The sequence below is a fragment of the Bos indicus genome, chromosome 1 (assembly GCF_029378745.1).
Source record: "Bos indicus isolate NIAB-ARS_2022 breed Sahiwal x Tharparkar chromosome 1, NIAB-ARS_B.indTharparkar_mat_pri_1.0, whole genome shotgun sequence".
Taxonomy (NCBI): domain Eukaryota; kingdom Metazoa; phylum Chordata; class Mammalia; order Artiodactyla; family Bovidae; genus Bos; species Bos indicus.
Window position 1 is genome coordinate 127,354,405 of NC_091760.1, and position 24,746 is coordinate 127,379,150.

General features: G+C 39.4%; 2 protein-coding genes across 15 annotated transcripts in view; one reads left to right on the plus strand and one right to left on the minus strand.

Annotated features, from left to right (window-relative positions):
• Nucleotides 1–24,746, plus strand: part of TFDP2 (transcription factor Dp-2) — a 206,409-nt gene that overhangs the window by 157,651 nt on the left and 24,012 nt on the right. For 12 of the 14 annotated variants that reach the window (XM_070793776.1, XM_070793827.1, XM_070793812.1 and 9 more), the window contains 2 exons: nucleotides 1,043–1,090; nucleotides 17,693–17,855. In XM_070793776.1, the coding sequence (XP_070649877.1) occupies nucleotides 1,043–1,090; nucleotides 17,693–17,855 (211 nt within the window). The remainder of the gene's footprint in view (nucleotides 1–1,042; nucleotides 1,091–17,692; nucleotides 17,856–24,746) is intronic. The other 2 variants (XM_070793798.1, XM_070793841.1) reach the window with 1 other exon arrangement.
• On the minus strand, nucleotides 7,686–9,722 carry LOC139182209 (large ribosomal subunit protein eL21-like). The gene is made up of 2 exons (XM_070786206.1): nucleotides 9,692–9,722; nucleotides 7,686–8,191 (listed from the first exon to the last, which is right to left on the minus strand). The coding sequence occupies exons 1-2, from the start codon at nucleotides 9,720–9,722 to the stop codon at nucleotides 7,701–7,703; spliced, it is 522 nt and encodes a 173-aa protein (XP_070642307.1). The 3' UTR covers nucleotides 7,686–7,700.

Below are 24,746 nucleotides of genomic sequence, written 5' to 3' on the forward strand. Positions count from 1 at the left end.
AGCTTTGACTAGATGGACCTTGGTTGGCAAAGTATTGTCTGTGCTGTCTAGGTTGGTCATAACTTTCTCCCAAGGAGCAAGCATCTTTGAATTTCATGGCTGCAATCACCATCTGCAGTGATTTTGGAGCCCAAGAAAAGAAAGTCCATCACTGTTTACATTGTTTCCCCATCTATTTTCCATGAAGTGATGGGCTCACATGCCATGATCTTCGTTTTTTGAATGTTGAGTTTTAAGCCAGCCTTTTCACTCTCCTCTTTGACTTTCATCAAGAGGCTCTTTATTCCATCCTTAACAATAGCATGTTAAGTCCATAATATCATGTTAAGTCCATAATAATATCAATACTATGACCTTCATTCAAGTCCTTAACAATATCCTCATATAGATCTGCAAGTTAGGTTGGAGTTTTTCGTACCCTTGGAAGGTAATTTAATGAGAGCCAAGTCTCTGCCAGTAGTGCTGGTCTGCTTTGGAGATGAGCAGGGTTTGGTGTTTTCAGTAACTGGCTGTGCTTTATACTGCATGTAGTATGATTGTCTGATGTTTTTAAGAACCAGTCTTCCAGAGTGAATAAAACTTTCCTATGCCTTCTCGTTCATTGTTGTTGTTTCATTGGTAGACACACAAGTCGTGTCTGACTCTTTGTGACCCCGTATACTGTGGCCCACCAGGCTCCTCTCTCCGTGGAATTCTCCAGGCAAGAATACTGGAGTGGGTTGCCATTTCCTTCTCCAGGGGAATCTTCTTCACCCAGGGATCGAACCTGTGTCTCCTGCAGGGAAGCTCTTCTCATTTATAAATTAGCAGTATTTCTTCGTAGAGATTGGTTAAACTCATTTCAAACCTATGACTCTTGTGATTTCTTGGGTCCAGTGACAAAATTCAAGTTCTGATTTTATGTACATATCTTTTGTAATCGTTAGTTTTTTGTTTGGATATATATTCAATGTGGAATTAGATAAGTTAAAATAAATTATTCATGAAGTAAAGTTCCTTATGCATTTTCATGGGTTTTTTTTTTTTTTTTTTTTCTTTTCAGTGATAGAAAACGGGCTAGAGAATTTATAGACTCTGATTTTTCAGAAAGGTGAGTAAAAGTTTTAAGTAATTTGTTCAAGCGATTCTACTGCATAGAGAGGGGTTTAGCACCCAGACTCTTTAAGTAATGAGATGTTTTTCTTCATATAACTTTAAGTTCGTTAAGTTTCAACTGTTATTTCATTCCACATTGAGTATTCTGCTTCACTCATCATTGCATAAATGTATTATGTTTATGTAGTTTTAAAAGATACTCTTCTGTGGGTGGATTGGCTCTTGGCAGTGTGCCATTTAGCACACTCCCTCCTTTGGGGAGATGAACTGTTCTGCTAAAGTGACTATTCTTGATTACCTCAAAATATACAAAGTTTAAAAACAAGTTTTATTGAACACATTTAAAGATAATAGTAAATCCTCTTTTTTTTTAACCTTCCAGTTCTATTGAGATATAATTAACATACAGCCCTGTATAAGTTTAAGGTAATACAGCACAATAATTCAATTTGTTAATACATACATCATGAAGCAGTTATCACAGTAAGTTTAGTGAACCATTTCATATAGATATAAAAGAAATAAGTAAACATTTTTCTTGTGACAAGAACTCTTAGGATTTACTCTCTTAGCAACTTTCACATATAACATACAGGGCTTCCCAGGTGGCGCAGTTGGTAAAGAAGCCACCTGCCAGTGCAGGAGACACACCACGTGAGGGTTTGATCCCTGGGTCGGGAAGATCCCCTGGAGGAGGAAATGGCACCCCACTCCAGTACTTTTGCCTGGAAAATCCCATGGATTGAAGAACCTGGTGGGCTGCAGTCCATGGGATCACTAAGAGTTGGACACGACTGAGTGCACACGCACGCACACCCATCTGAAACACAGCAGTGCTAATTTACCATGTCGTACGTTACGTCTCCTTTCTTAAATAATACAAGTGTAGTGTAATCTTTCCTTAGACTGTTAGGACAGTGATTCTCTGTTCTAGGTGTGCAGCAGGATCACCTATGGCCTGTTGAATAAACTATAATTGCTTACTAAATCAGAAACTCCAGGATTGAAAACTTATCTCTTTAGGATCAGTCTTTGAACTCAGTATTTCACCCAAGTCACTATACTAAGTATCATATTAATGTCACATTATACTAAAATAAAATATAATCTCAGAGGCTGTTTAGATAAAACCTTGCCAGCAACACTTTCTAGATTGATTCTGAGGTTTTTTTTTTTTTGATTCTGAGTTTTTTTAATTGCTTTTTTTCAACGATGTTTTAGTCTCCTTTCTCCTGTTGGGTCATCTGCTTTCTTTTTTTTTGTTTGTTTTTTGTTTTTAAATGATTTTATTTATGGTTGTGCACGGTCTTCATGCTGCGTGGGCTTTTCTCTAGCCGTGGCTCCTCTTGTTGCGGAGCATGGGCTCTGGTGCCCACAGACCTCAGTTCTGCGGCTCCCGGGCTCGAGAGCCCTGGCCCAGTGGCTGTGATGCATGGGCTCAGCTGCTCTGCCACGTGTGGTCTTCCCAGACCAGGAGTGGAACTCGCGTCCCCTGCTTTGGCAGGGGGGCAATTCTTTACCAATGAGCTGCCAGGAAAGCCCTCAGGCATATTTTAGACTAGTTTTCCACGCTCCTATCTGATGAGAGAGGCCTGGGAGCCAGGAGTCCTCAGCCACAGTGCTGGCTCTGCCATCAAAAGCTCTGGGGCCTCTAGCAAGCGCCTGCCCCTCCCTCAGTCGTGTCTGACTCTTTGCCCACCAGGTTCCTCTGTCCATGGGATTTCCCAGGCAAGGTTACTGGAGTGGGTTGCCATTTCCTTCTCCAAGGGTCATCTGCTTTCAACACAGCTTTCTGTCTTCCAGTTTGTAGTTGCTACCTCAGATTTGCTGTACACTGAGAAACTACTTGGCCAGGTGTTTTAGAATCCCATCTAAAATGAAAGTGAACGGGCCCCGAAGTGAAGCCTTGAGGGTGTGTTTAAAAATGTTTGTTTTCTTGCATGACACTAGCTCTGCTTTAGTTCCTTACTGACCTTTGTTGTTCTCAGATCTTAACTGTTTGGAACAGATAAAATCATATCTGAGAAGCTGCTGTATTACGTAGAATTATATGGTGAAATGGTCTTTTCTCTCTAATGGGAATTCATATTTCCAGCTCATACTGTTTCTTCTTCATGTTTATCCTGGGAAAGGGCAGCAGTACAACTTTTTAACCGTGTATTTGGCAGTGTTTAAGGCCTTAAAATGGAACTATTCACTTGTTATGATTGACATCACCTGAGTATGCAAATAATACAGAAAAGCAAGATTCTTTTTATTCTTCATAAGAGAGAAAACTCTAGAGATAGCATATAGAAGTGCCAGATTAGGTTTGTTGGTCTAGCCATTGACTTGACTTTGCTTTTCTGCATTTGCTTCATTGGCCTTTTTTCCTGGTGCTTTCTATTACTCTCCTTTTATTCTTTAATATAACTTTTCTGTATCGAATCCCAGCCCCCTCCCTAATCAAACCACCAAAATGACTACATGTGGTTTTCTTCTTGTGTTATTGTTCTTACACATGTTCTTTTCCTCCAGATTAATGTGTTTTTCTGTAATGCTGTAAAAAGTCTTGGGTTCCCTTTTCCCCAGTGCTAAGGTTGAAAAAGCCAGCTCTCAACCACAAACTAATCTTCTTCATTTCTTCATTGTCTCTATAGTGATTTAATATCTCTATAGTGATTAAATATAGTAAGTATTTTTGTTAGTGTTCCTTGGGGACATAGATTCATATATATAATACACATGCATACTCCCACATAGATACATACTATATAAGGTTTCTATCCTCATCTTACCACTTGACAGTAGAACTTGAAGTATGTTTTACACAGCTCTTTGTTGAGTTCCTTTGCAAGACCAAGTCACTTTCTTAAGAAATCTTGTTAGTGGGTAAAGGATCCGTTGAGGGATTCTCGTTAGTTTTTTCTTTGTGTTCTGATCCACTGAACTTCTTTGCAAAGAGCTTGGGGAAATTGCTTTGAAAGCCCCCTTTCTGGTCTCGCCTGGAATTTTGATCCTGAAAGATGTTTGTTCCCTTTTATCTTTCTTCCTTTGGACAGTCTGCTGGTGTTTTGCAAATACATCTCTTCCAAATGGGAAGTGTCCTGTGTGAGAGTTCCCTGGGGGGAAGAAAGGTCCTGGGTGTTTGACAGGCAGCAGCAATATCCTCCACGTGTTTACTTTATTCCTGTTTTAAAGGAATAGGATTTATTATAGTGGTGTTTTTCCTCTTCCTTTGTGCTCATGTACTCTTAATATATATATATATTTTATTCTGTTGGAGTATAGTTAAAACTTTTATTTATAATAAACTAATATAATTTAAACTCAGTCGTGTCCGACTCTTTGCGACCCCACGGACTGTAGCCTACAAGGCTCCTCTCTCCATGGAATTTTCCAGGCAAGAGTACTGGAGTGGGTTGCCATTTCCTTCTCCAAATTTAAACTATAATCTAATAATAAAAATCAATATAATTAATATCTGTACTGCTTTGACGATGTTTATGAAGTTGTCTATTTATTCAACAAGTGTTTTGAATATCTGCTAAGTGTTGGTAAGTTCTAGGCATGGATGAGAATAATAAGCAAGATAGATAAGTCCCTGCCCTTGAAGAGCTAATATTTGGGGAGGAGGTGCAATAAAGAAGATAACTAGATTGTGATGGGTGGTATGCAAAGAACTAAGAAGGATGATTTGTAGATAATTGGAAGGATGGTGGCTACCTTAGAAAGGCCTCTCTAAGGGGTGATGTTTGAATACAAGGAAGACAGGCTAGTTCCTTGAGGAGCTTGGGATTCTAGGCACAGGGAATGGCAAATGCAGAGCTCCTAAGTGAGGAACCAGGTTGTGATACTCAGGGAAGCACAGTGGCTTGAGATCATGAGCACGTCAGAGAGAGAGATGAGATTAGGATGGAGAGGTAGACACAGGTCAGAGTATGAAAGGCCTTGTAGGTCATGGTAGAGAATTTGGTTTTTATTCTAAACAGGATTTTAAGCAGGGGAGTAATGTGATCTGATTTATAATGACTGCTGAGAAGGATCTGGCCTCTAAGGAGATAAGAGCAAAAGTGGAGAAATCAGTTAGAAGGCAGGAGGCAGTGACCTGACAGTGGAGATGGGAAAAAATGGGTAAATTTTTCAATTTGGAAACAGAATTTATTGATAGATTGAATGAAGGAAAGAGAGAAAGGATGACTTGATTTTTTGCAGTGAGAGCTAGGTGAATCCTGGTGCCATTAGCATCTACTGTAGTTAGGAATAGGTTTGGGGAGGAATTGAATTTTGTTCTGGACACATGAAGACTGAGAGGTTTTTCAGTTTTTTGTGTGATGTATCAGTAGTATCAGTTAGTGTATCAATAGTGTCCTCAGCTTGGATGAGGCCCACCCAGGCCTGGACGACATAATGCAAGGTGGAGAGTGGAGATCTGTGAATAATAAACATTTCTTTCCCATTTCCCCTCTCCCTCACACAGAGGATATAAATACACAGGAAAATGGGATTTGGGTTGGATTTTTTCCCCTGAATTATGTTACTAAATTACTTTGCTGATTTAAATATTCTGGTTAACTTACTTTAATGAGAAAGGAAGTTTTTATTGTATATTGTATATAATTTCTTGTTTAAATGGGATACATTTATTAGTTTACACCTGGAATATACTGTTATGCTACAGATTCTAGTTTCATATTACTTTTGTAGATAAATATAAATTATTGTGGCAAAATATAAAAAGACAGTGATTGTTGATTCTAGTTAAGTGCCTGGAAAGATAAATACTCTTGGAAACAGTTCTTTTAAATACTTCAAATGAAATATGAATATGAAATTATGAAGACCTCAAATAAAAAATAAAACTTGCTTTTCAAACTGTGCTAGGTTGGGTAGTTTTATTTTCTTAAATATTAAAAACATGTTTAATTTGGTAATTTGATTTTATTTGGCAAGACATGCTTCCTACTGATTCTTTTTTTTTTTTTTTTTAAGAGACTAATAGAGATGATAGTGTTTACAGCCTGTGACCAAATTTTCATGTTATTTGGAAAGACGGTTTGGGTGGTTCAGAGAGCTCAGGTTTGAGAAAATGTGTAAACTCTACTTTTTAAGATTTCAAGGTAATTCCCTGGTGGCCCAGCAGTTAGGGCTGTGTACTTCTAACTGTCAAGGGCCTGGGCGTGATCTTTGGTTGGGAAACTAAAATCTCAAAAGCTGTACAGCACAGCCAAAAATAAATAAAATTGGCCCACTTAAAAAAAAAAATTTAGATAGGGAGCTTCTAGTTTGAGATGATGGGTTGAATAGCCATTTTTAATCTCCAACTTGTAAGATCCTGTTGAAATTTTTTGTGTGTTAAAAAAAGGAAATCTCTTAAATTGCCATAAAACATGATAGAGGTGTAGGGTTCTCCAAGGATTAGGAGATGAAGGCTGGTGTGATTATAAAGTTGACAAGTGAAAGTGGACAGACCCATGTCCCAAAATATGCGTGGGAGAAGTCAGATTGGGAGACGGAAGCTATTTTCACTTGCACTGACTTGGTGAGGTCCCAGGCCCAGAGTTGAGAGGCATAAAAAGTGAGAATAAACTGGTGGGGGAAGGACTGAGGACAATGAAATGACGACGCCTATCCAAGGAGCACCTGGGCCAGTGGAAGCTTCTCAACCCTCCAGATTGCCTGTATCTACCACCCCGTCTCCACACATAGAAATTACATGTTGTGGTATAAATTATACTTCCTTCCTTTTTATTGCCTTCCTTCCTTTTCATGTACAATATAACATTGTGTGGATATATCACATTTTTCCTGTATTTGTTCATTAATGATGGACATTTTGATTTCCCTTGTGGCTCAGATGGTAAAAGCATCTGCCTACAATGCAGGAGACCCGGATTCAATCCTGGGTCGGGAAGATCCCTGGAGAAGGAAATGGCAACTCACCCTAGTACTCTTGCCTGGAAAATCCCATAGATGGAGGAGCCTGGTAGGCTACAGTCCATGGGGTCGCAAAGAGTCGTACACAACTGAGTGACTTCACTTTCGCTTTCTATTTTGGCTGTTATAAATGCTGCTGTGAACACTTGTGAACAAATCAGTTCTCATTTCTCTTGGATGTATACCTATGAATAAAATTACCTATGGCAATTCTTTCTTTAGCTTTTGGAGTAACTATCAGTTACATTCCCATCAACAAAGGTTATAATGTCTCCAGCTCCTTACCAACATTTCCTATCCATCTCTTTTTATTTTAGCCATCCTTGTGAATGTGAAGTGTATCTCATTTTGGTTTTAATTTGCAGTTCATAGTGGTTGATGATATTAAGCATTTTTTCAAGTGTTTATTGGCTGTTTGTATATCTTTTTATTTTCCTAGTACAAATATTTTATGAATAATTTCTGGCAGTTTCTAACCACTGGAGTATATTGCACAATAAACCACATCACATTTTCCAGGAAGAAAAAAAAAACACTAAGTTTGAATAGTAATGACATCACCCACTGAATTAGGACAGTTAAAATTTGCTTCAAATATTTCTTTGCGGGAAAGGACACCACACTTTCACTCAGTTAAGAGAAATATATTTAGAGTCTGGAGATCTTTTGTGGGTTTTTGTTTTTTAAAATCATGCCATGAATTCATAGGGAGTGGATTCTGGCAGCTCCGGCTCTCTCCCATCAGTTCTCAGAAAGTATGCCTTTCTGGGTGGAGCAGCCTGGTGCATCAGTTGATCCCAAGTACCTTTTTCGACTTTTTTCTTTTTCTCATCATTTTCCTTCACATGTTTCTGGAAGCTCTCCCGGCTTTTAGAGTGCTTACTTTGCTCCATGTGTACAGTCATTCTTTGGGCAGGCATCTTGCCCTTAACTTGTTTGTTTACAACGACGGCAGCAGCATGCTGGATGACATGGTAGACGCTTCCAGTGTTGCCATGGTAGCATTTGTGGGGAATTGCTTTGTGAACAGTGCCCATTCCTTTGATGTCTACAATGTCATGTTTCTTATAGAGTCTCATGTTTGTGGCCAAAGGAACAACTCCATGTTTTCTAAAAAGCCTAGAGAACACAGAGCAGGTGCCGCTCGTCTTTCCTTTATGTTGGTCATTTTGGCAAATTGCTAGAAGATGGCATTCCAGCTTAAAGGAAGGCTAAGTATCTTCTTTGAAGAACTCGATTGAGATCTTTTGGTTTGTTGGTGGTGGTGCTGGTTTTGTTATTGAGTCATAAGAATTCTTTATGGGTTATAGATACAAGACTGTTGTCGGATACATGGTTTGCGAAAAGTTCTCCTGATCTCTGGATTGATTTTTCACCTACAGGAAGCACAGAACTTTAAAAATTTGACTGTGTTTATCTTGTTTATATTTTCTTGTGGTACTTATGTTTTTGGTATCATATCTTACTTTAAGAATTGCCAAATCCCAAGATCACAAAGACTTAACACCAATATTTTTAACAGTTTTATGGGTTTTGCTCTTACATTTAGATCTTTGACCCATTTTGAGTTCATTTTTGTAGCCTGTGACAAAGTTTATTTGTTTAATATAACCCAAAAGCATATAGAAGATCTGTGAAAATGTAGACATTTTTTTATAATATTTTTCAACCATTTAAATTTCTAAAATAAGCCTGGTTTTAAGTTTATTATTTTATAAATTATTAGCTAAATTTAAAAAGTACACTCTGTATTATTTTGTTCTTAACCCTCATTTTGTGATGGGGAATCAAGCATTCCTGGACTATTTTTGTCAAGAAAAGGCACGTCTTCTCTGAATGTGGTAGCAGTAATAGTAAGCCAAATGTGACAATGAAAGTAATTTAAAGAATGAAGAACAAGAAAGTTTGTTTTGCTCAGAAGCATGATCCTTTGTATACTGAGTTTGGTTTTTTGGAAATAATTACAAAATGCTGGAAACCTCAGCATCTTATTTTATAGATACATAAAAGCCATCAGCCCTTAACATAAAAGACAACAAAACATAAATTCAAAACCAAAACAACAAAAAACCACTGAGAAAATAAATTAATAAATTCAAAACATACAAACAGACAAAAAAACACTGAGAAAATTCATTATTGTGTGTCTATCACCACTCTCCATCTCCAGAACTTCTCCACCACCCCCTACTAGAAACCCATACCTATTAAGCAACCTCTCTTCAGTCTCTCCTCTTGCAGTCTCTGGTAACCATAGTTTTACTTCCTGTCTCCATAAATTTGACAATTCTAGGTAGCTCATATAAAAGAAATCATATGATAATTACCCTTTGTGTCTGGCTTGTTTCACTTACCATGTCTTCAGAGTTTATTCATATTGTAACATCTCTCAGAATTTCATTTTTCTAAAAGCTGAATAGTGTTCTATTCTGTGCACATGCCACACTTGCTGTTTATTCGTTCATCTGTTGAGGGACATGTAGGTTTCCACCATTTGACTACTATGAATGTTGCTGGTATGGGTGTGGGTGTACGAACATCTGTTTGAGTCCCCTACTTGAAATTTCTTTGGCTATACACCCTGAAGGGGAATTGCTGGGTCCTATGGTAATTATATGCTTCGTTTGTGTGGAACCACCGTAGTATTTTCTGTAGTGACTTCACCGCTTTACATTCCCACCAGTGGTGCACGAAGGGTCCAGTTTTTCCATGTCCTCCCAGTGCTTATTGGCTGGGGTTTTCCTTGTTTGTTTTGTTTAATTAAAGTCATCCTAATGTGTGTGAATGATATCTCATTGTGGTTTTGTTCTGCATTTCCCTAATGACTAGTGATATTGAACATCTTTTCATGTACTTATTGGCCATTTGTATATCTTCTTGGAAGAAATGTCTACTCAACTCTTTTGTCCATTTTGAGTTGTTTTTTATTGTTGTTGTTATTGTTAAGTTCTTCATCTAGCCTTTAACTTGTAAAATCCTTTTACTGGAGGCATTGTACACTTAACTTTGAAAAAAGTGGTTTACAGATTTGGTTGTAGGACCAAGTCCCCTATCTGTGTACTGCAGGTATCAGCTATTCTAAATTCCGTTGAATTTGATGTAAACATTGAAGGGTTTGGCATGATGATCCACCAGCCTTCCAAAGATGAGGCTTCATTTCTTGATTCAGCCACTGTTGAATGTACCCTTGGGTTGTACTGCTATGAAACTTCATTTCGTATGATAATCTGTAGATCCATCCATGTTGCTGCAGATGTCATCACTGCACTTTTTGTGTGTGTCTAGTTACGTTCTGTGAGAGATTATGAGAGCCTGAACTAGGGTCATGGGAAGAGAGAGAAGATGTTGAATTCAAGAGCTCTTTAAGACAAGACTTAGATTACATTTGATAGAATTTGATTAGATAGAAAGGAGGATTAGGATGATCTGTTGTTTCTGTTTCAGGCAGTTGGATGAATGCGATCACTCATCTAGATGAGAACTGCAGTAGGATCAGAAGTTACCTACTGGCACGTTGAGTTCCCTGTTGTATTTTTAATGTGTTATTGTGATGTATAAGGACCCCTGCCTAGATCACATTGATATTTCCAGTTCCGATCTTATGAAACTTCTTCTCTGTTATCTCAGTCTTCTTTTTTCCATATGAAGAATCCTGATTTTTAAGGACATTGAGGATGAAAAGGACAATAGAATGAGTGTATATGGTAATTACTCATTGACTTTATCCCATATTACATGCTTCAGTTCAGTTCAGTTCAGTCGCTCAGTCGTGTGCGACTCTTGTGACCCCATGAATCCCAGCACGCCAGGCCTCCCTGTCCATCACCAACTCCCGGAGTTCACTCAGACTCACGTCCATCGAGGCAGTGATGCCATCCAGCCATCTCATCCTCTGTCATCCCCTTCTCCTCCTGCCCCCAATCCTTCCCAGCATCAGAGTCTTTTCCGATGAGTCAACTCTTTGCATGAAGTGGCCAAAGTATTGGAGTTTCAGCTTTAGCATCATTCCTTCCAAAGAAATCCCAGGCTGATCTCCTTCAGAATGGACTGGTTGGATCTCCTTGCAGTCCAAGGGACTCTCAAGAGTCTTCTCCAACACCACAGTTCAAAAGCATCAATTCTTCGGCGCTCAGCCTTCTTCACAGTCCAACTCTCACATCCATACATGACCACAGGAAAAACCATAGCCTTGACTAGCCAGACCTTTGTTGGCAAAATAATGTCTCTGCTTTTGAATATGCTATCTAGGTTGGACATAACTTTTCTTCCAAGGAGTAAGCATCTTTTAGTTTCATGGCTGCAGTCACCATCTGCAGTGATTTTGGAGCCCCCCCAAAATAAAGTCTGCCACTGTTGCCACTGTTTCCCCCTCTATTTCCCATGAAGTGATGGGACCAGATGCCATGATCTTCGTTTTCTGAATGTTGAGCTTTAAGCCAACTTTTTCACTCTCCTCTTGCACTTTCATCAAGAGGCTTTTTAGTTCCTCTTCACTTTCTGCCATAAGGGTGGTGTCATCTGCATATCTGAGGTTATTGATGCTTCTCCCGGCAATCTTGATTCCAGCTTGTGTTTCTTCCAGCCCAGTGTTTCTCATGATGTACTCTGCATGTAAGTTAAATAAGCAGGGTGACAATATACAGCCTTGACGTACTCCTTTTCCTATTTGGAACCAGTCTGTTATTCCATGTCCAGTTCTAACTGTTGCTTCCTGACCTGCATACAGATTTCTCAAGAGGCAGGTCAGGTGGTCTGATATTCCCATGTCTTGAAGAATTTTCCACAGTTTATTGTGATCCACAATAAATAAATAAATAAATAAATCCAAAGGCTTTGGCATAGTCAGTAAAGCAGAAATAGATGTTTTTCTGGAACTCTCTTGCTTTTCCCATGATCCAGCGGATGTTGGCAATTTGATCTCTGGTTCCTCTGCCTTTTCTAAAACCAGCTTGAACATCAGGAAGTTCGTGGTTCACGTATTGCTGAAGCCTGGCTTGGAGAATTTTGAGCATTACTTTACTAGCATGTGAGATGAGTGCAATTGTGCCGTAGTTTGAGCATTCTCTGGCATTGCCTTTCTTTGAGATTGGAATGAAAACTGACCTTTTCCAGTCCTGTGGCCACTGCTGAGTTTTCCAAATTTGTTAGCGTATTGAGTGCAGCACTTTCACAGCATCATCTTTCAGGGTTTGGAATAGCTCAACTGGAAGTCCATCACCTCCACTAGCTTTGTTCGTAGTGATGCTTTCTAAGGCCCACTTGACTTCACATTCCAGGATGTCTGGCTCTAAGTGAGTGATCACACCATCGTGATTATCTTGGTCATGAAGATCTTTTTTGTACAGTTCTGTGTATTCTTGCCACCTCTTCTTAATATCTTCTGCTTCCGTTAGATCCATACCATTTCTGTCCTTTATCAAGCCCATCTTTGCATGAAATGTTCCCTTGGTATCTCTAATTTTCTTGAAGAGATCTCTAGTCTTTCCCATTTTGTTGTTTTCCTCTATTTCTTTGCATTGATCATGCTTAATAGTCCCCAATAATAATAATAATAATGTAACCTAATGAGACTGTGCATACTAAGTTGCTTCAGTCATGTCCAGCTCTTTGCAAAGGTATGGACAGTAGCCTGCCAGCTCCTCTGTCCTTGGGATTCTCCAGGCAAGAATACTGGAGTGGGTTGCCATGTCCTCCTCCAAGGGATCTTCCTGATTCTCAGGGTATCTTCCTGACCAGGCTTTGAACCCTCATTTCTTAAGTTTCCTGCATTGGCAGACAGGTTCTTTACCAGCACCACCTGTGAAGCACTGAAAACATTAAAAAATTGTATATGTTCTGTATATGTTCTCTCCATTCTTTTCTCATTTTTCTAATAATTATAGGTAATAGTCCTACAGTGTGGAAGCATACACCTGTTTATACCCTATAATATACACCTCTTAGCACTCACTTAATCTTAACATCTACAGTTAATTATACATAAATTTCTCACAAGAGCTTTATGTCAGTGTTTCTCTAATCGTTTTGACTGTCTCAGTCAGTTTTGCTGAATATAAAAATTCTTGGCTCATACTTTGTTGGAGTTTCTTAAATTTCTTAATTTTCTTCTAATGTAACAGCTTGCTCTTGGAAAATCTGATAGTTTTTTTTTTTTTTTCTAAATGTCTAAATAATTTTTTTTCTTTGAAATCCAGCAATTTTACCAGAATCTTTTGGTCTTTGTCATTCTGGGTTGATACAGTCTCTTTTCTTTTATTTCATAAACATTTTCTTGACTTAACAGCACTTAGTATTTATTCTGTTCCCATGCCTTGATTTTCTTCTTCAGAAACTCTTATTGTCCATATATTCTTTGCCTGCTTTCAGTGTTTTTCATTTGCTCTTGAATATTAATTGTGGGAGTCACATGGGCTAGATTGTTGCAACCTCCTAAGTCTTTATTTCAGCCTCCTGCACTCGGCTGGTATTGAAGAGGGCAAAACTTCCCATTTCAGCTGCGGCTCTCAAATTGGCCTGTTCTTTCTAGCAAAGTCTTGTTAGTTCCATTAAATGCCGCTCCGTTGAGTATTTATTTTTCTACCAATACAGACACGACTCTGTAAGCCTTTGGCCCCGGTCTGTAATCTGGGGTTGGTTGAAGATGCCTTGTCAGCTAGTTTTGTTGTAAACGTTGTCAGGGGTTCAGGCTTTGCTGCTTGCTTGCTCTATTTTGTATGGGGATTTGGAGAGTTTGAGAACTGTGCTGCTGTTGCTGTCTTTCCACACTCTCCTGTAACTGGGGTGTGTATGTGTGTGTGTTTACAGTCTATATGAATCAGAATTTAAATAGTTAAATCTTTTATAATCTGTAGATTTTCCCTCCGTATTTTTCTCACTCTTTCCCTTCCAAATTATTAGTTGAAGAAACCACATTATATGTCCTGAAGAAAAATTCTAAAGATTTTGCTTACCGCATCTCTTTTTTTAAATTAATTGATTGATTGATTTTTGGCTGCTGCTGGGCTTCAGTAGTCGCAGCAAGGCACACGGGGCCAGCCACTCTGAGGCATGTGGGATCTTCCCTTACCAGAAATAGAACCCATGTCCCCTGCATTGGCAGGCACTCTCAACCCCTGGACCACCAGGTAAGTCCCATAGCATCTCTTTAGTATAGTTTAACACGTTCTTCTGTCTTCGGTGTTTCCTTTAAACTGGTAGGTGGATCTTGTGTCTTGATCATATTCGGGTTCCATGATAGGTTGTACACTTGAAAAACAACTGAATGGGCCAGGTCAAGGAAAGCCAATAATACAGGATCAGAAGCACCGAAGTGAGAAACTCCAGTTGCAAAGCTGACATTGAAAAACAGGCAAATCCATAGAAACAGAAAGTAAAACATGGTTGCCAAGGGCTTGAGGACAGGGAGGTGGGAGTGGCTGCTTATGGGGACAGAATTTCTGTTTAAGGTGGAGAAATTAGGTTGTGGTGATGGCTGTGTCCACTGAATTTTATACTTGAAAAGATGAAGTTTATGGTGTGTGAATTGTATTTCATTAAAGCTGTTACCTTGCAAAAGAAAGTTAGATTTGAAAAGGAAGAGAGTATTGGCTAATCTCTGGACTGATGAGAAGAACTGGTAGGTTTATAAGTGGCCGCTCCCACTGGCTGTAGACTTAGGTATTGTTCTACTGTCTCCTGAATATACCCATTTGGATATTCTATAGGCATGTCAAACTCAACCTCATCACTGCCCAATAGAATGTAATACGAGCTGCATGTGAGTTTTAATTTTCCAGCATTCAGTTTAAAAAGTAAACTGGAATATGTGAGACTGATGTTACATCTTTTATTTAATCTAGTATATCTAAAGGGTAATTAATATAAAAATTATACCTTCATCTCTCATGTAGGTCTTTGAAATTAACAGCATAATTAATTTGATTGAGACTTGTCCCATTTCAGGTGTTTGATAGCCACAAGTAGAATATGCCCAGAGCATTAGACAATGCAAGTGAAAAGGTTTAAAATGAAATTCATGAATTCGTTCCAAATTCCTCCATCTCAGTAATGACCCCTCCTTATAAGGATTATTGTCCTGTTTCCCTCTTCCTTACCATCCACAGCAGTCAGTCACTTAGTTCTGCTGATTTTTATCTTGAACATTTTTGCAAATCCATCTTTTCTTATCCAGTCCTACCAGTTGCTCGAATTCCAGGACTCAGCATTGCTTGCTTGGACCATTACAGTAACCTGTCAACGGGTCTTCCTGTTTCTGCTTCTGCCCTCCATAAATTACTCTGCAGCCAGAATCTCTACCTCACTGAAAATTTCACCACGCCACTCCACCCCTCGGTACCACTGAGTGCTATAACAATATCTCAGTAGTAGTCTGTGACCCACAGTGAATACACAGAGAGGATTCTTTGGGGATGCAGGGAAAGAAAGTAGATATCTTCCCTTACTCTTTTGAGAAGTACATTTAGCATCTATTTCTTAATGGCCATAACACAGTAGAACATGTAAATAACATAAATGAATGTAATTATGCTGATGGAATGTGATGAAGTCTAGGTTCCTCTGCACAGCAGACTCCCCATTTCCCCTTTCCCTCCAGCCTCTGCTTTTGGAAGCTTGACTATTTTAGATAGTTCACATAAGTGTAATCGTGCAACAGTTGTCCTTCAGTGACTGGTTTATTTGACTTAGCATGATGTTCTCCAGGTTCCTCCACGTTGTCACATATGGCAGAATTTTTTTTTAAGGCTGAATAATATTTTGTTGTATATGTATAAATATGTCTATATGTCTGTGTGAATATATATGTATTCACATACTACATTTTCTTTATCCATTCATCCATCTATGGATATTTGAGTTTTCCTTGTCTTGGTTCAGTTCAGTTCAGTCGCTCAGTCGTGTCCAACTCTTTGCAACCCCATGAGCCGCAGCACGCCAGGCCTCCCTGTCCATCACCAACTCCCAGAGTTTACGAAAACTCATGTCCACTGAGTTGGTGATGCCATCCAACCATCTTCATCCTCTGTCGTCCCCTTCTCCTCGTGCCTTCAATCTTTCCCAACACCAGGGTCTTTTCAAGTGAGTCAGCTCTTCGCATCAGGTGGCCAAAATATTGGAGTTTAAGCTTCAACATCAGTCCTTCTAATAAACATCCAGGACTGATTTCCTTTAGGATGGACTGGTTGGATGAATAAAGCTGCAGTGAACATGACGGACACCTCTTTGATATCCTGATTTCATTTCTTTTGGATATACCCAGAAATGAGATTACTAAATTATATGGTAGTTCCATTTTTAATTTTTTGAGGAATCTCCATATTTTTTTTCATAACAGTTATACCATGTTATGTTCCCACCAACAGTGTACAAGGGTTCTAATTTCTATATACCTTCACCAACACTTGTAATCCTTTTTTAAAAGTAAATAGTCATCCTAACAGGTGTGGAGATAATGTCATTGTGGCTTTGATTTGTATTTCTCTCATAAGTAGTCATGTTGAACACCATTTCATCTAACTGCTGGTTATAACTGGTCATTTGTATATTTTCTTTGAAGAAATGCCTATTCATGTCCTTTGCCTGTTTTTTGTGTTACATGTTTTGCTGTTGAGGTGTAGGAGTTTCTTAGATATTTCAGATATTAACCATGTATCACATAAAGGGTTTGTAAATATTTTCTCCCTTTCCACAGATTGTCTTTTCTTTCTGTGGATTGTTTTCATTGGTTCTTACTGCAGGAATCTTCCTCCTTTAGGTTAGACTAGATTCCCCTCTTACCAATTCCCATAAAACATTGTGAATAACTCTGACGTGGCACTTACCTTATTATTGTGGAATTATCTGTCATTATATATTAGTTTTGCCTCTCTTCCAGCCTTAGGACTCACTGAGGGAAAGGATTTTGCATCAATTACTGTTTTTGTACTTCTAGCCCCTAATACACAGAGTTCCTAGCATATAATTGTTACTCAGATATTAGTAGAACTAAACTGACGTCTGAAATTTTAATGATTGAATTATCAAAGGTTAGGCCTAGGCATTAACCTAACTTAGGATAACTGAAGATGTAGGTCCATTACTAACACCAATAACTTCTTTTTTAAATTAATTAATGTATTTTAATTGAAGGCTAATTACTTTACAGTATTGTAGTGGTTTTTGCCATACTTGGACATGAATCAGCCACGGGTGTACATGTGTTCCCTGTCTTGAACCCCGCTCCCACTTCCCTCCCCACCCAACACCAATGACTTCTGATTGAAAAATTGAGTAGATAACAGAACTCTAGAATAGTGGTACTTTTAATTTTAGGTGGGGGGGAAAAATCTATAGCATACGTAGAATGCAAAAAGGTAAGTATTAGGAATATAAACTTTACATGGGCACAGTTTTTGTCTGCTGTTTTCAGAGGTCTTCTAATGTGTAGAACAGCGTCTGATACTTAATAGTAAGTAACTGGTCAGTAAATAGGCAACAAATGAGTGAGCATAAAAAGGCACTCTTGCTACACACTTTATTAGGCTTTTAAGGTGAAAATTAAGTTTAAAACATTTCCTTACTCTAATTCAATGTAAAATTGAGCACTGGAAACAAAAAATCAAATTCCTGTCTTCTCACCTTAGTTGAGTTTATAAAGGAAGTCTCTAGTAAGTATAATGGAGTATAATTTTATTTTCTCTTTTAGCAAACGAAGCAAAAAAGGAGATAAAAATGGAAAAGGCTTGAGACATTTTTCAATGAAAGTGTGTGAGAAAGTTCAGCGGAAAGGCACAACGTCATATAATGAAGTAGCTGATGAGCTGGTGTCCGAGTTCACCAATTCAAACAACCACTTGGCAGCTGATTCGGTAGGTAGACCACGCCTTGGTGTTGATGCTGCAGCGCTGTACCTCTCGGGATTGTCTCTGTCAAATCGAGGACTCAGACGAGTTAGCTACTGGGGAATTCTGTTTTGATTTTTTTGTTGTTTTGTTTTGAAAAGGATTCTTACTTATTTAAACATAAAGGTGGAAAAGTATTTTTAAAACATCTTTGGGGGTTATTGAAGAAACATACTTTTTAAAAAGTATACTTTTAATTTTTGAATGACTTTAGATACATCTGAATCTTTCAGTGTTTTAAGTCAGTAAGAAAATTTTATCTTATTTTTAATTGAAAAAATACTATATGAACATGTTTAAAGAAATTCATTTGTACCAAAGACTGTATAATAAAAAATTTTTCTCTTCTACCACAGACTCTAATCTGACTCCGCAAGGCACAGTTTACTATTACCAGATTCTTGAGTATCATTCCAGAAATTCCTTACGCACCTATATAATAAAATTTGTTATTTTAAACATAAATATGGTTGTGCTTTGCATGCTTCATTCTTAATTTTATTTTCTTAGTAATATATCTAGAGCCTCATTTTTAACACATAAAAATCATTCTCATTTTTTTTTAATTGAGATAAATTTACATGCAGGGAGGGAAATGTACATGTCTTAAGTGTACAATTAAACTGCTAAATTATTTTTTTATTTATTGTGGCTAGTTTACATACAACAAGATGTATCCAAGTGTAAAATCCAGTGAGTTTCGACATTTGTATGCTATCTGTGAAGCCACCACCTGATCAGGACGGAATGTTTCCATCGTTCCCAGAGCCTCTTCCTGCCTTTTGTAGTCTATCCCTCCCTCGCCCTCTAGCCCCAGTCAGCTGCTGATATGCTTTTTATAAATCAGTTCGCATTTTACTTAAATGTAGTCATACTTTATATATTCCAGAACAATATTAAATAATAGTAGTAACTCTAGTCATATTGAATCTTCACTTCTTAACGTTAGTGGAAATATTTATAGTTTTGCAGCCTTAATTGTGATAAAGGTTTTAAGATGATAGTAACCATAACTTGATGTTTTTCTTAATGAACATTTCTTTTTTCTTAATTAAAAAAAAGTCAGAAATGGAGTTGAATTTAATCAAGTCTGTCAGGAAGATAGCTTCCTGACATTTTAGGATTTTTACAATGGTATTCATGAATGAAACTGGTGGGGTTATTTGCTTTTATTTTTATTATCTTTGCAATTTTTTAAAATAACGTTTTTTCCATTCTGCGGTCTGGTAGCTCAGATGGTAAAGAATCTGCCTGCAGTCCAGGAGACGCAGATTCGATCCCTGGAGAAGGGACTGGCAACCCACTCCAGTATTCTTGCCTGGTGAATTACATAAACAGAGGAGCCTAGTGGGCTATACAGTCCATGGGGTCACAAAGAGTTAGACATAACTGAGCAACTGTGAATATCGCATTCACATATGATATTCCCAAACACAGCACTTGGTTTTTTCTTCTGACTCTGTTATTCTTTCAGTGTCTGTGTCACATAGATATTTCTCCCAATAGCATAGTTTGACCCTTATCCAGTGGGTGCACACAGGCCCTCATAGACCCTGGCTCTCCAGCATTGGGAGCTTGGTACTGCCTTCTGACCACACCCTTGTCTTTCTGTGCTGGGACTCTGCCTCCTTGTTCCTGTTGCCCTTGAGGTATCCTTAGGCCAGGAATGTCAAACATTTTATGTGTCAACCCTGAGTAAATACAGGAGCTACTTGGACCTTAGGGTCGAGGATAAGGAGGCAGACTGTGCCTGGATTCTTTTACAAAGAGTGCTGTGCTTGATTAGTGATGTCTGCCATGGCAACACCCGCTAGACACATGTCTGGAATGAAGATATTCGGAGAAGAGGCTGCGAGCTGGCCTGGTTCAGAAAGGGACAAGCTGTATGTTCCGTCCTTGCCTTAGGTGGTTGTGCTGATTACCAGGCTGCATTGTCTCTTTGGCCAAGTGGCTGGGGAGGCAGGCTGAAGGCCATGAAGCTTCAAATCGCTTCCCCAGGGCCTGGACGGAAGAGCATAAGCCCCAAGCTAAGAGGAGCCTGGCAGGGCAGCCCATGCAGGGCCCCCCAGGGGTCTACGTGCTGCAGGCCATCCTGGCATTGGCTCCTTATCCTCTGGAGTCAGGTTCCAGCAGAGCCAGCTGGTGGGCTTCAAAGAGTTAAGTGCAACTCAGAGGTAAAAACACATTTCCATAGCATATACACAGAAATAACGTTAATCTCTGGATAAACTCTCAAAAATTCCCAGTCCACACTAAAATGGTTTATTGCCTGTGTGCTACTCAGAAATCAAAATAGAGTATTAGTTTGACTTCAATCAGAGAGATTACTTTGCCAACAAAGGTCTGTCTAGTCAAGGCTATAGTTTTTCCAGTGGTTATGTGTGGATGTGAGAGTTGGACTATAAAGAAAGCTGAGCGCAGAAGAATCGATGCTTTTGAACTGTGGTGTTGGAGAAGACTCTTGAGAGTCCGTTGGGCTGCAAGGAGATCCAACCAGTCCATCCTAAAGGAGATCAGTCCTGGGTGTTCTTTGGAAGGACTGATGTTGAAGCTGAAACTCCAGTCCTTTGGCCACCTCATGCAAAGAGCTGACTCATTGGAAAAGACCCTGAAGCTGGGAAAGATTGGGGGCAGGAAAAGAAGGGGACGACAGAGGATGAGATGGTTGGATGGCATCATTGACTCAATGGACACGGTTTTGGATGGACTCCAGGAGTTGGTGCTGGACAGGAAGGCCTGGCGTGCTGCGGTTCATGGGGTCGCAAAGAATCAGACACAACTGAGCGACTGAACTGAACTGACTTTAATCAAATTCCACAGTGAAGGCACACTGCTTTGGAAAGCGCTGCCTCAGGAGAAGATACAGGGTGTGTGTAAAAGAATGTTTATAGAAAATACCAAGGGCACCAAACATGACCCCAGTTACCTTCCACGCCCCTCCATGCCCCAGGCAGGGGCGCTGCTTCCCCCAGGGCACTCGGGGCGTGTCACGGTGCTAGTGAGTGTGTCCAGGTGCCTCTTGAGCCCTCTGCTTTCAGCTTGTGAGTTTGGGAAGCTTTCTTCAGGATCCTCCCCACTTGCCATTTCTATTGCATCTCCTCGAAGGCCAACTGTGTGGAAGTACCCTTGTCCCAGGCCACACTGCTTCTTGTTCTTTTTATTTTTTGTCCATGCCCTGTGGCATGTGGGAGCTTACCGTCCTGACAAGGGTTTGAACCTGCACCCTTTGCATTAGAAGTTTGGAGTCTTAATCACTGGGCCACCAGGGAAGTCCCTCCTCCTTGTTCTTTATACTCATTCCCATTGCTTCCTCAAGTTTTGATTTGTCTTTGTCCTGTTCCTCCTTCTGCTTGGTCACGCCGAGCTCCGTGATGCCTTTTAGACTCAAGAGCCCACTTTTGACCTGCTTGCCAGCCTCCATGGCACCTGTTTGCAATCAGTACCATCTTTTCAGTTTTGATAAGTAGTGTCATGCTGGCTTTATAAAATAAGTTTAGAGGTCTTCGCTTTCTCTTTTGCTTTACTCCATCACAGATTTAATGGCATGGGATGTCTAGTTTTGTTCCCTGCAATCTAATGGAAATCACCTGAGATAACTGTGGTGATTCAGTGGGGGGTTTAGATAGCTTTCTTCATTTCTTATTTGGTAATCCATCTCTTTAAAATTGCTTTCTCCCTTTGAGTCAGTTTGGTGTTTTTTTGTTTTCTTAGAACATTCTCCATTTCATCCATGTTTTCCAAATTATTTGCGATTGTATTCCCCCCCCAAAAATCTCTTGGATTTGTTTGTATGGACCTCCGGTTCTGAAGTTAATTTCTGTTTTTATCTGTATTTAATATTCTGTTCTCTTTCCTGAAGTTACTTTTATTATTTCTCTACCCTGAAGACTGTGATATATGCTTTATTTACTTTTAATTTCTTTGTTTAATATTGAAAGTCTTTATGGCTGTTATTTTCCTCTTGTACACTACCCATATCCCCATTCATTCTGGTATGTTACTCTTTATTCTGTAACTTTGGCTTAAGAATTGCATTGAAGTTTCTTATAGTTCTAGGTGATAGGAATTTTTGTTTATTGTCATGAATTTTGACTTTTATTACCTGTGATCAGAAATTTTGAGTCAAACTGTTTCCTTAAGGGGGGGATTGCTTTGAGATGTTTCTTGTGAGCTCTTGTATGGTAATTTCTATTTAATTTCCCTGGGCGCTTGAAAGTATATGGCTTTCTAAATTTGACTGAGAGTCTCTCTGAATGGTGCAGCAGGCCCTGTGGGACCTGGCCCTCTGCTGCCTCTCGTCTGCTACCGAGCACCCTCTCAGTTACTACACGCAGCCACACGTGTTCTTTGCTGGGGGTTTCCATACAGTTCTTTTCTCCCGTCTAATTTTCACTCAGATGTCACTAAAGTGAAGCATTTCTTCTTAGCACTTTTCAATATCTAACACACATTTTTAGTAACCACGCCCCCATCCCCACTCCTGAATATAAGCAAGGATTTTTTTTTTTTCTGTTGATTCACTACTTTGTTTTTCTCATAATTTGGAGGCCCTGTAGTCTGTAATTCTTTAAAGTTATTTTTATTATAACCAGTATTTTATAATTTCAGTAATTTCAGTATTTCATTTCTTGAGTTATCACCTATGGACTGTGATTGATTATGGAAGAAAAAATAAATCCCTATGCCTGTTGTGTTCCCATCTCCCATCTTTCCCCTCTTTCCCCTCTACCACAGGATTCAGGTGAATATACTAGTGGCCGTTGTTAAAAGAATGTTATAATTATAGTTGTTTTTATGACTTTGAATATATTGTGCTAAAATTATTGCTTAGTTCATCTGTTTTGAATAGTTCATCTGCTTTGAATTCATAATTCCTTCCAGTATCAAAGAAGAGGAAATCGGGTACTTCCCTGCTGGTCCTGTGGCTAAGACTCCTCGCTTCCAATGCAGGGGGGCCCTGGTTCAATCCCTGGTCAGGGAATTATATCTCGCATGCTCCAACTAAGAGTTCGCAGGCTGGGACTAAAGATCCCACAGGCTGCAACTAATAGATGCCTCGTTTTGCAACCAAGACCCAGCGCAGCCAAAAAATACTTTAAAAAAACAAAAGCACAAACTATTTCTAAAAAAAGAAGAGGAAATCAGCAGACTTGCTGTTGCCTCCTAACGTCTGTTGTTATTTTCTCATTTTCTACAGTATTGGGATTTCTAATATTTACATTCAGTTCTATAACTTAAAATCTCCCTTTTATATAAGTGAAATGAAGTTGCTCAGTCGTGTCCGACTCTTTGCAACCCCGTGTACTACAGCCCACCAGGCTCCTCTGTCCATAGGATTCTCTAGGCAAGAATACTGGAGTGGGTTGCCATTTCCTCCTCCAGGGGATGTTCCCTACCCAGGAATCGAACCCAGGTCTCCCGCGTTGCAGGCAGACGCTTTAACCTCTGAGCCACCAGGAAGCCCTTTATTTAATTTTACTTCTGTATTTAAGTGGATTCAGTGTTGTCCACCATCTTTTATTATCATGGCATTTGATTGGTTGGATTCAGTTCTTAGAAACTGCCTGTCCACCAAAAGATAAGGGGCTTTCCCACACTGTAAGTTAACATAATTTCTGTTATTATAAAGTCTTGCTACCAAAAAAGGTCAGCTGAACTACACAGTGTGCCTAGTGATCTGTGTGATTACATTTTGTTCAGGTTCACCATTTTCATAGTGTACAACAGTTTGCAGATCAGCACTAGTGTGTGGAACACATTTTGAGAAGCACTGCTAACTAGAACTTAAAGGGTACATCTTGGACTTTTCAAAGTCTGACATCCTCAGAGACACTACAAGACCTTAGCCCACTTTAACTCCATTACCCCTTTCTCCTATATATAGTATTCAGTTCAGTTCAGTTCAGTCGCTCAATCGTGTTTGACTCTTTGCCACCCCATGAACCTCAGCACGCCAGGCCTCCCTGTCCAGCACCAACTCCCAGAGTCCACCCAAACCCATGTCCATTGAGTCAGTGATGCCATCCAACCGTCTCATCCTCTGTCATCCCCTTCTCCTCCTGCCCTCAATATTTCCCAGCATCAGGGTCTTTTCAAATGAGTCAGCTCTTCACATCAGGTGGCCAAAAGATTGGAGTTTCAGCTTCAGTCCTTCCAATGAATATTCAGGACTGATTTCCTTTAGGATGGACTGGTTGGATCTCCTTGCAGTCCAAGGGACTCTGAAGAGTCTTCTCCAACACCACAGTTCAAAAGCATCAATTCTTCTGCACTCAGGTTTCTTTATAGTCCAACTCTCACATCCATACATGACTACTGGAAAAACCATAGCCTTGACTAGACGGACCTTTGTAGACAAAGTAATGTCTCTGCTTTTTAAGATGCTGTCTAGGTTGGTCATAACTTTTCTGCCAAGGAGTCAGCGTCTTTTAATTTCCTGGCTGCAGTCACCATCTGCAGTGAATCTGGAGCCCAGAAAAATAAAGGCAGCCACTGCTTCCACTGTTTCCCCATCTATTTGCCATGAAGTGATGGGACCAGATGCCATGATCTTAGTTTTCTGAATGTTTAGTTTTAAGCCAACTTTTTCATTCTCCTCTTTCACTTTCATCAAGAGGCTCTTTAGTTCTTCACTTTTTGCCATAAGGGTGGTGTCATCTGCATATCTGAGGTTATTGATATTTCTCCCAGCAATCTTGATTCCAGCTTGTGCTTCCTCCAGCCCAGTGTTTCTCATAATGTACTTTGCATATAAGCTAAATAAGCAGGGTGATAATATACAGCTTTGATGTACTCCTTTTCCTATTTGGAATCAGTCTGTTTTTCCATGTCCAGTTCTAACTGTTGCTTCCTGACCTG

What these genes read in the sequence shown, in the direction of transcription:
- LOC139182209 (XM_070786206.1), bottom strand. Translation starts at nt 9,722, where the DNA reads ATGGAAAAACTGGACCCTTCGTGCACCACTG. An exon ending in GGACCCTTCGTGCACCACTG is followed by an intron (nt 8,192 to 9,691) that starts GTGGGAATGTAA and finishes GCCATCTTCTAG; the next exon opens with CAATTTGCCAAAATGACCAA.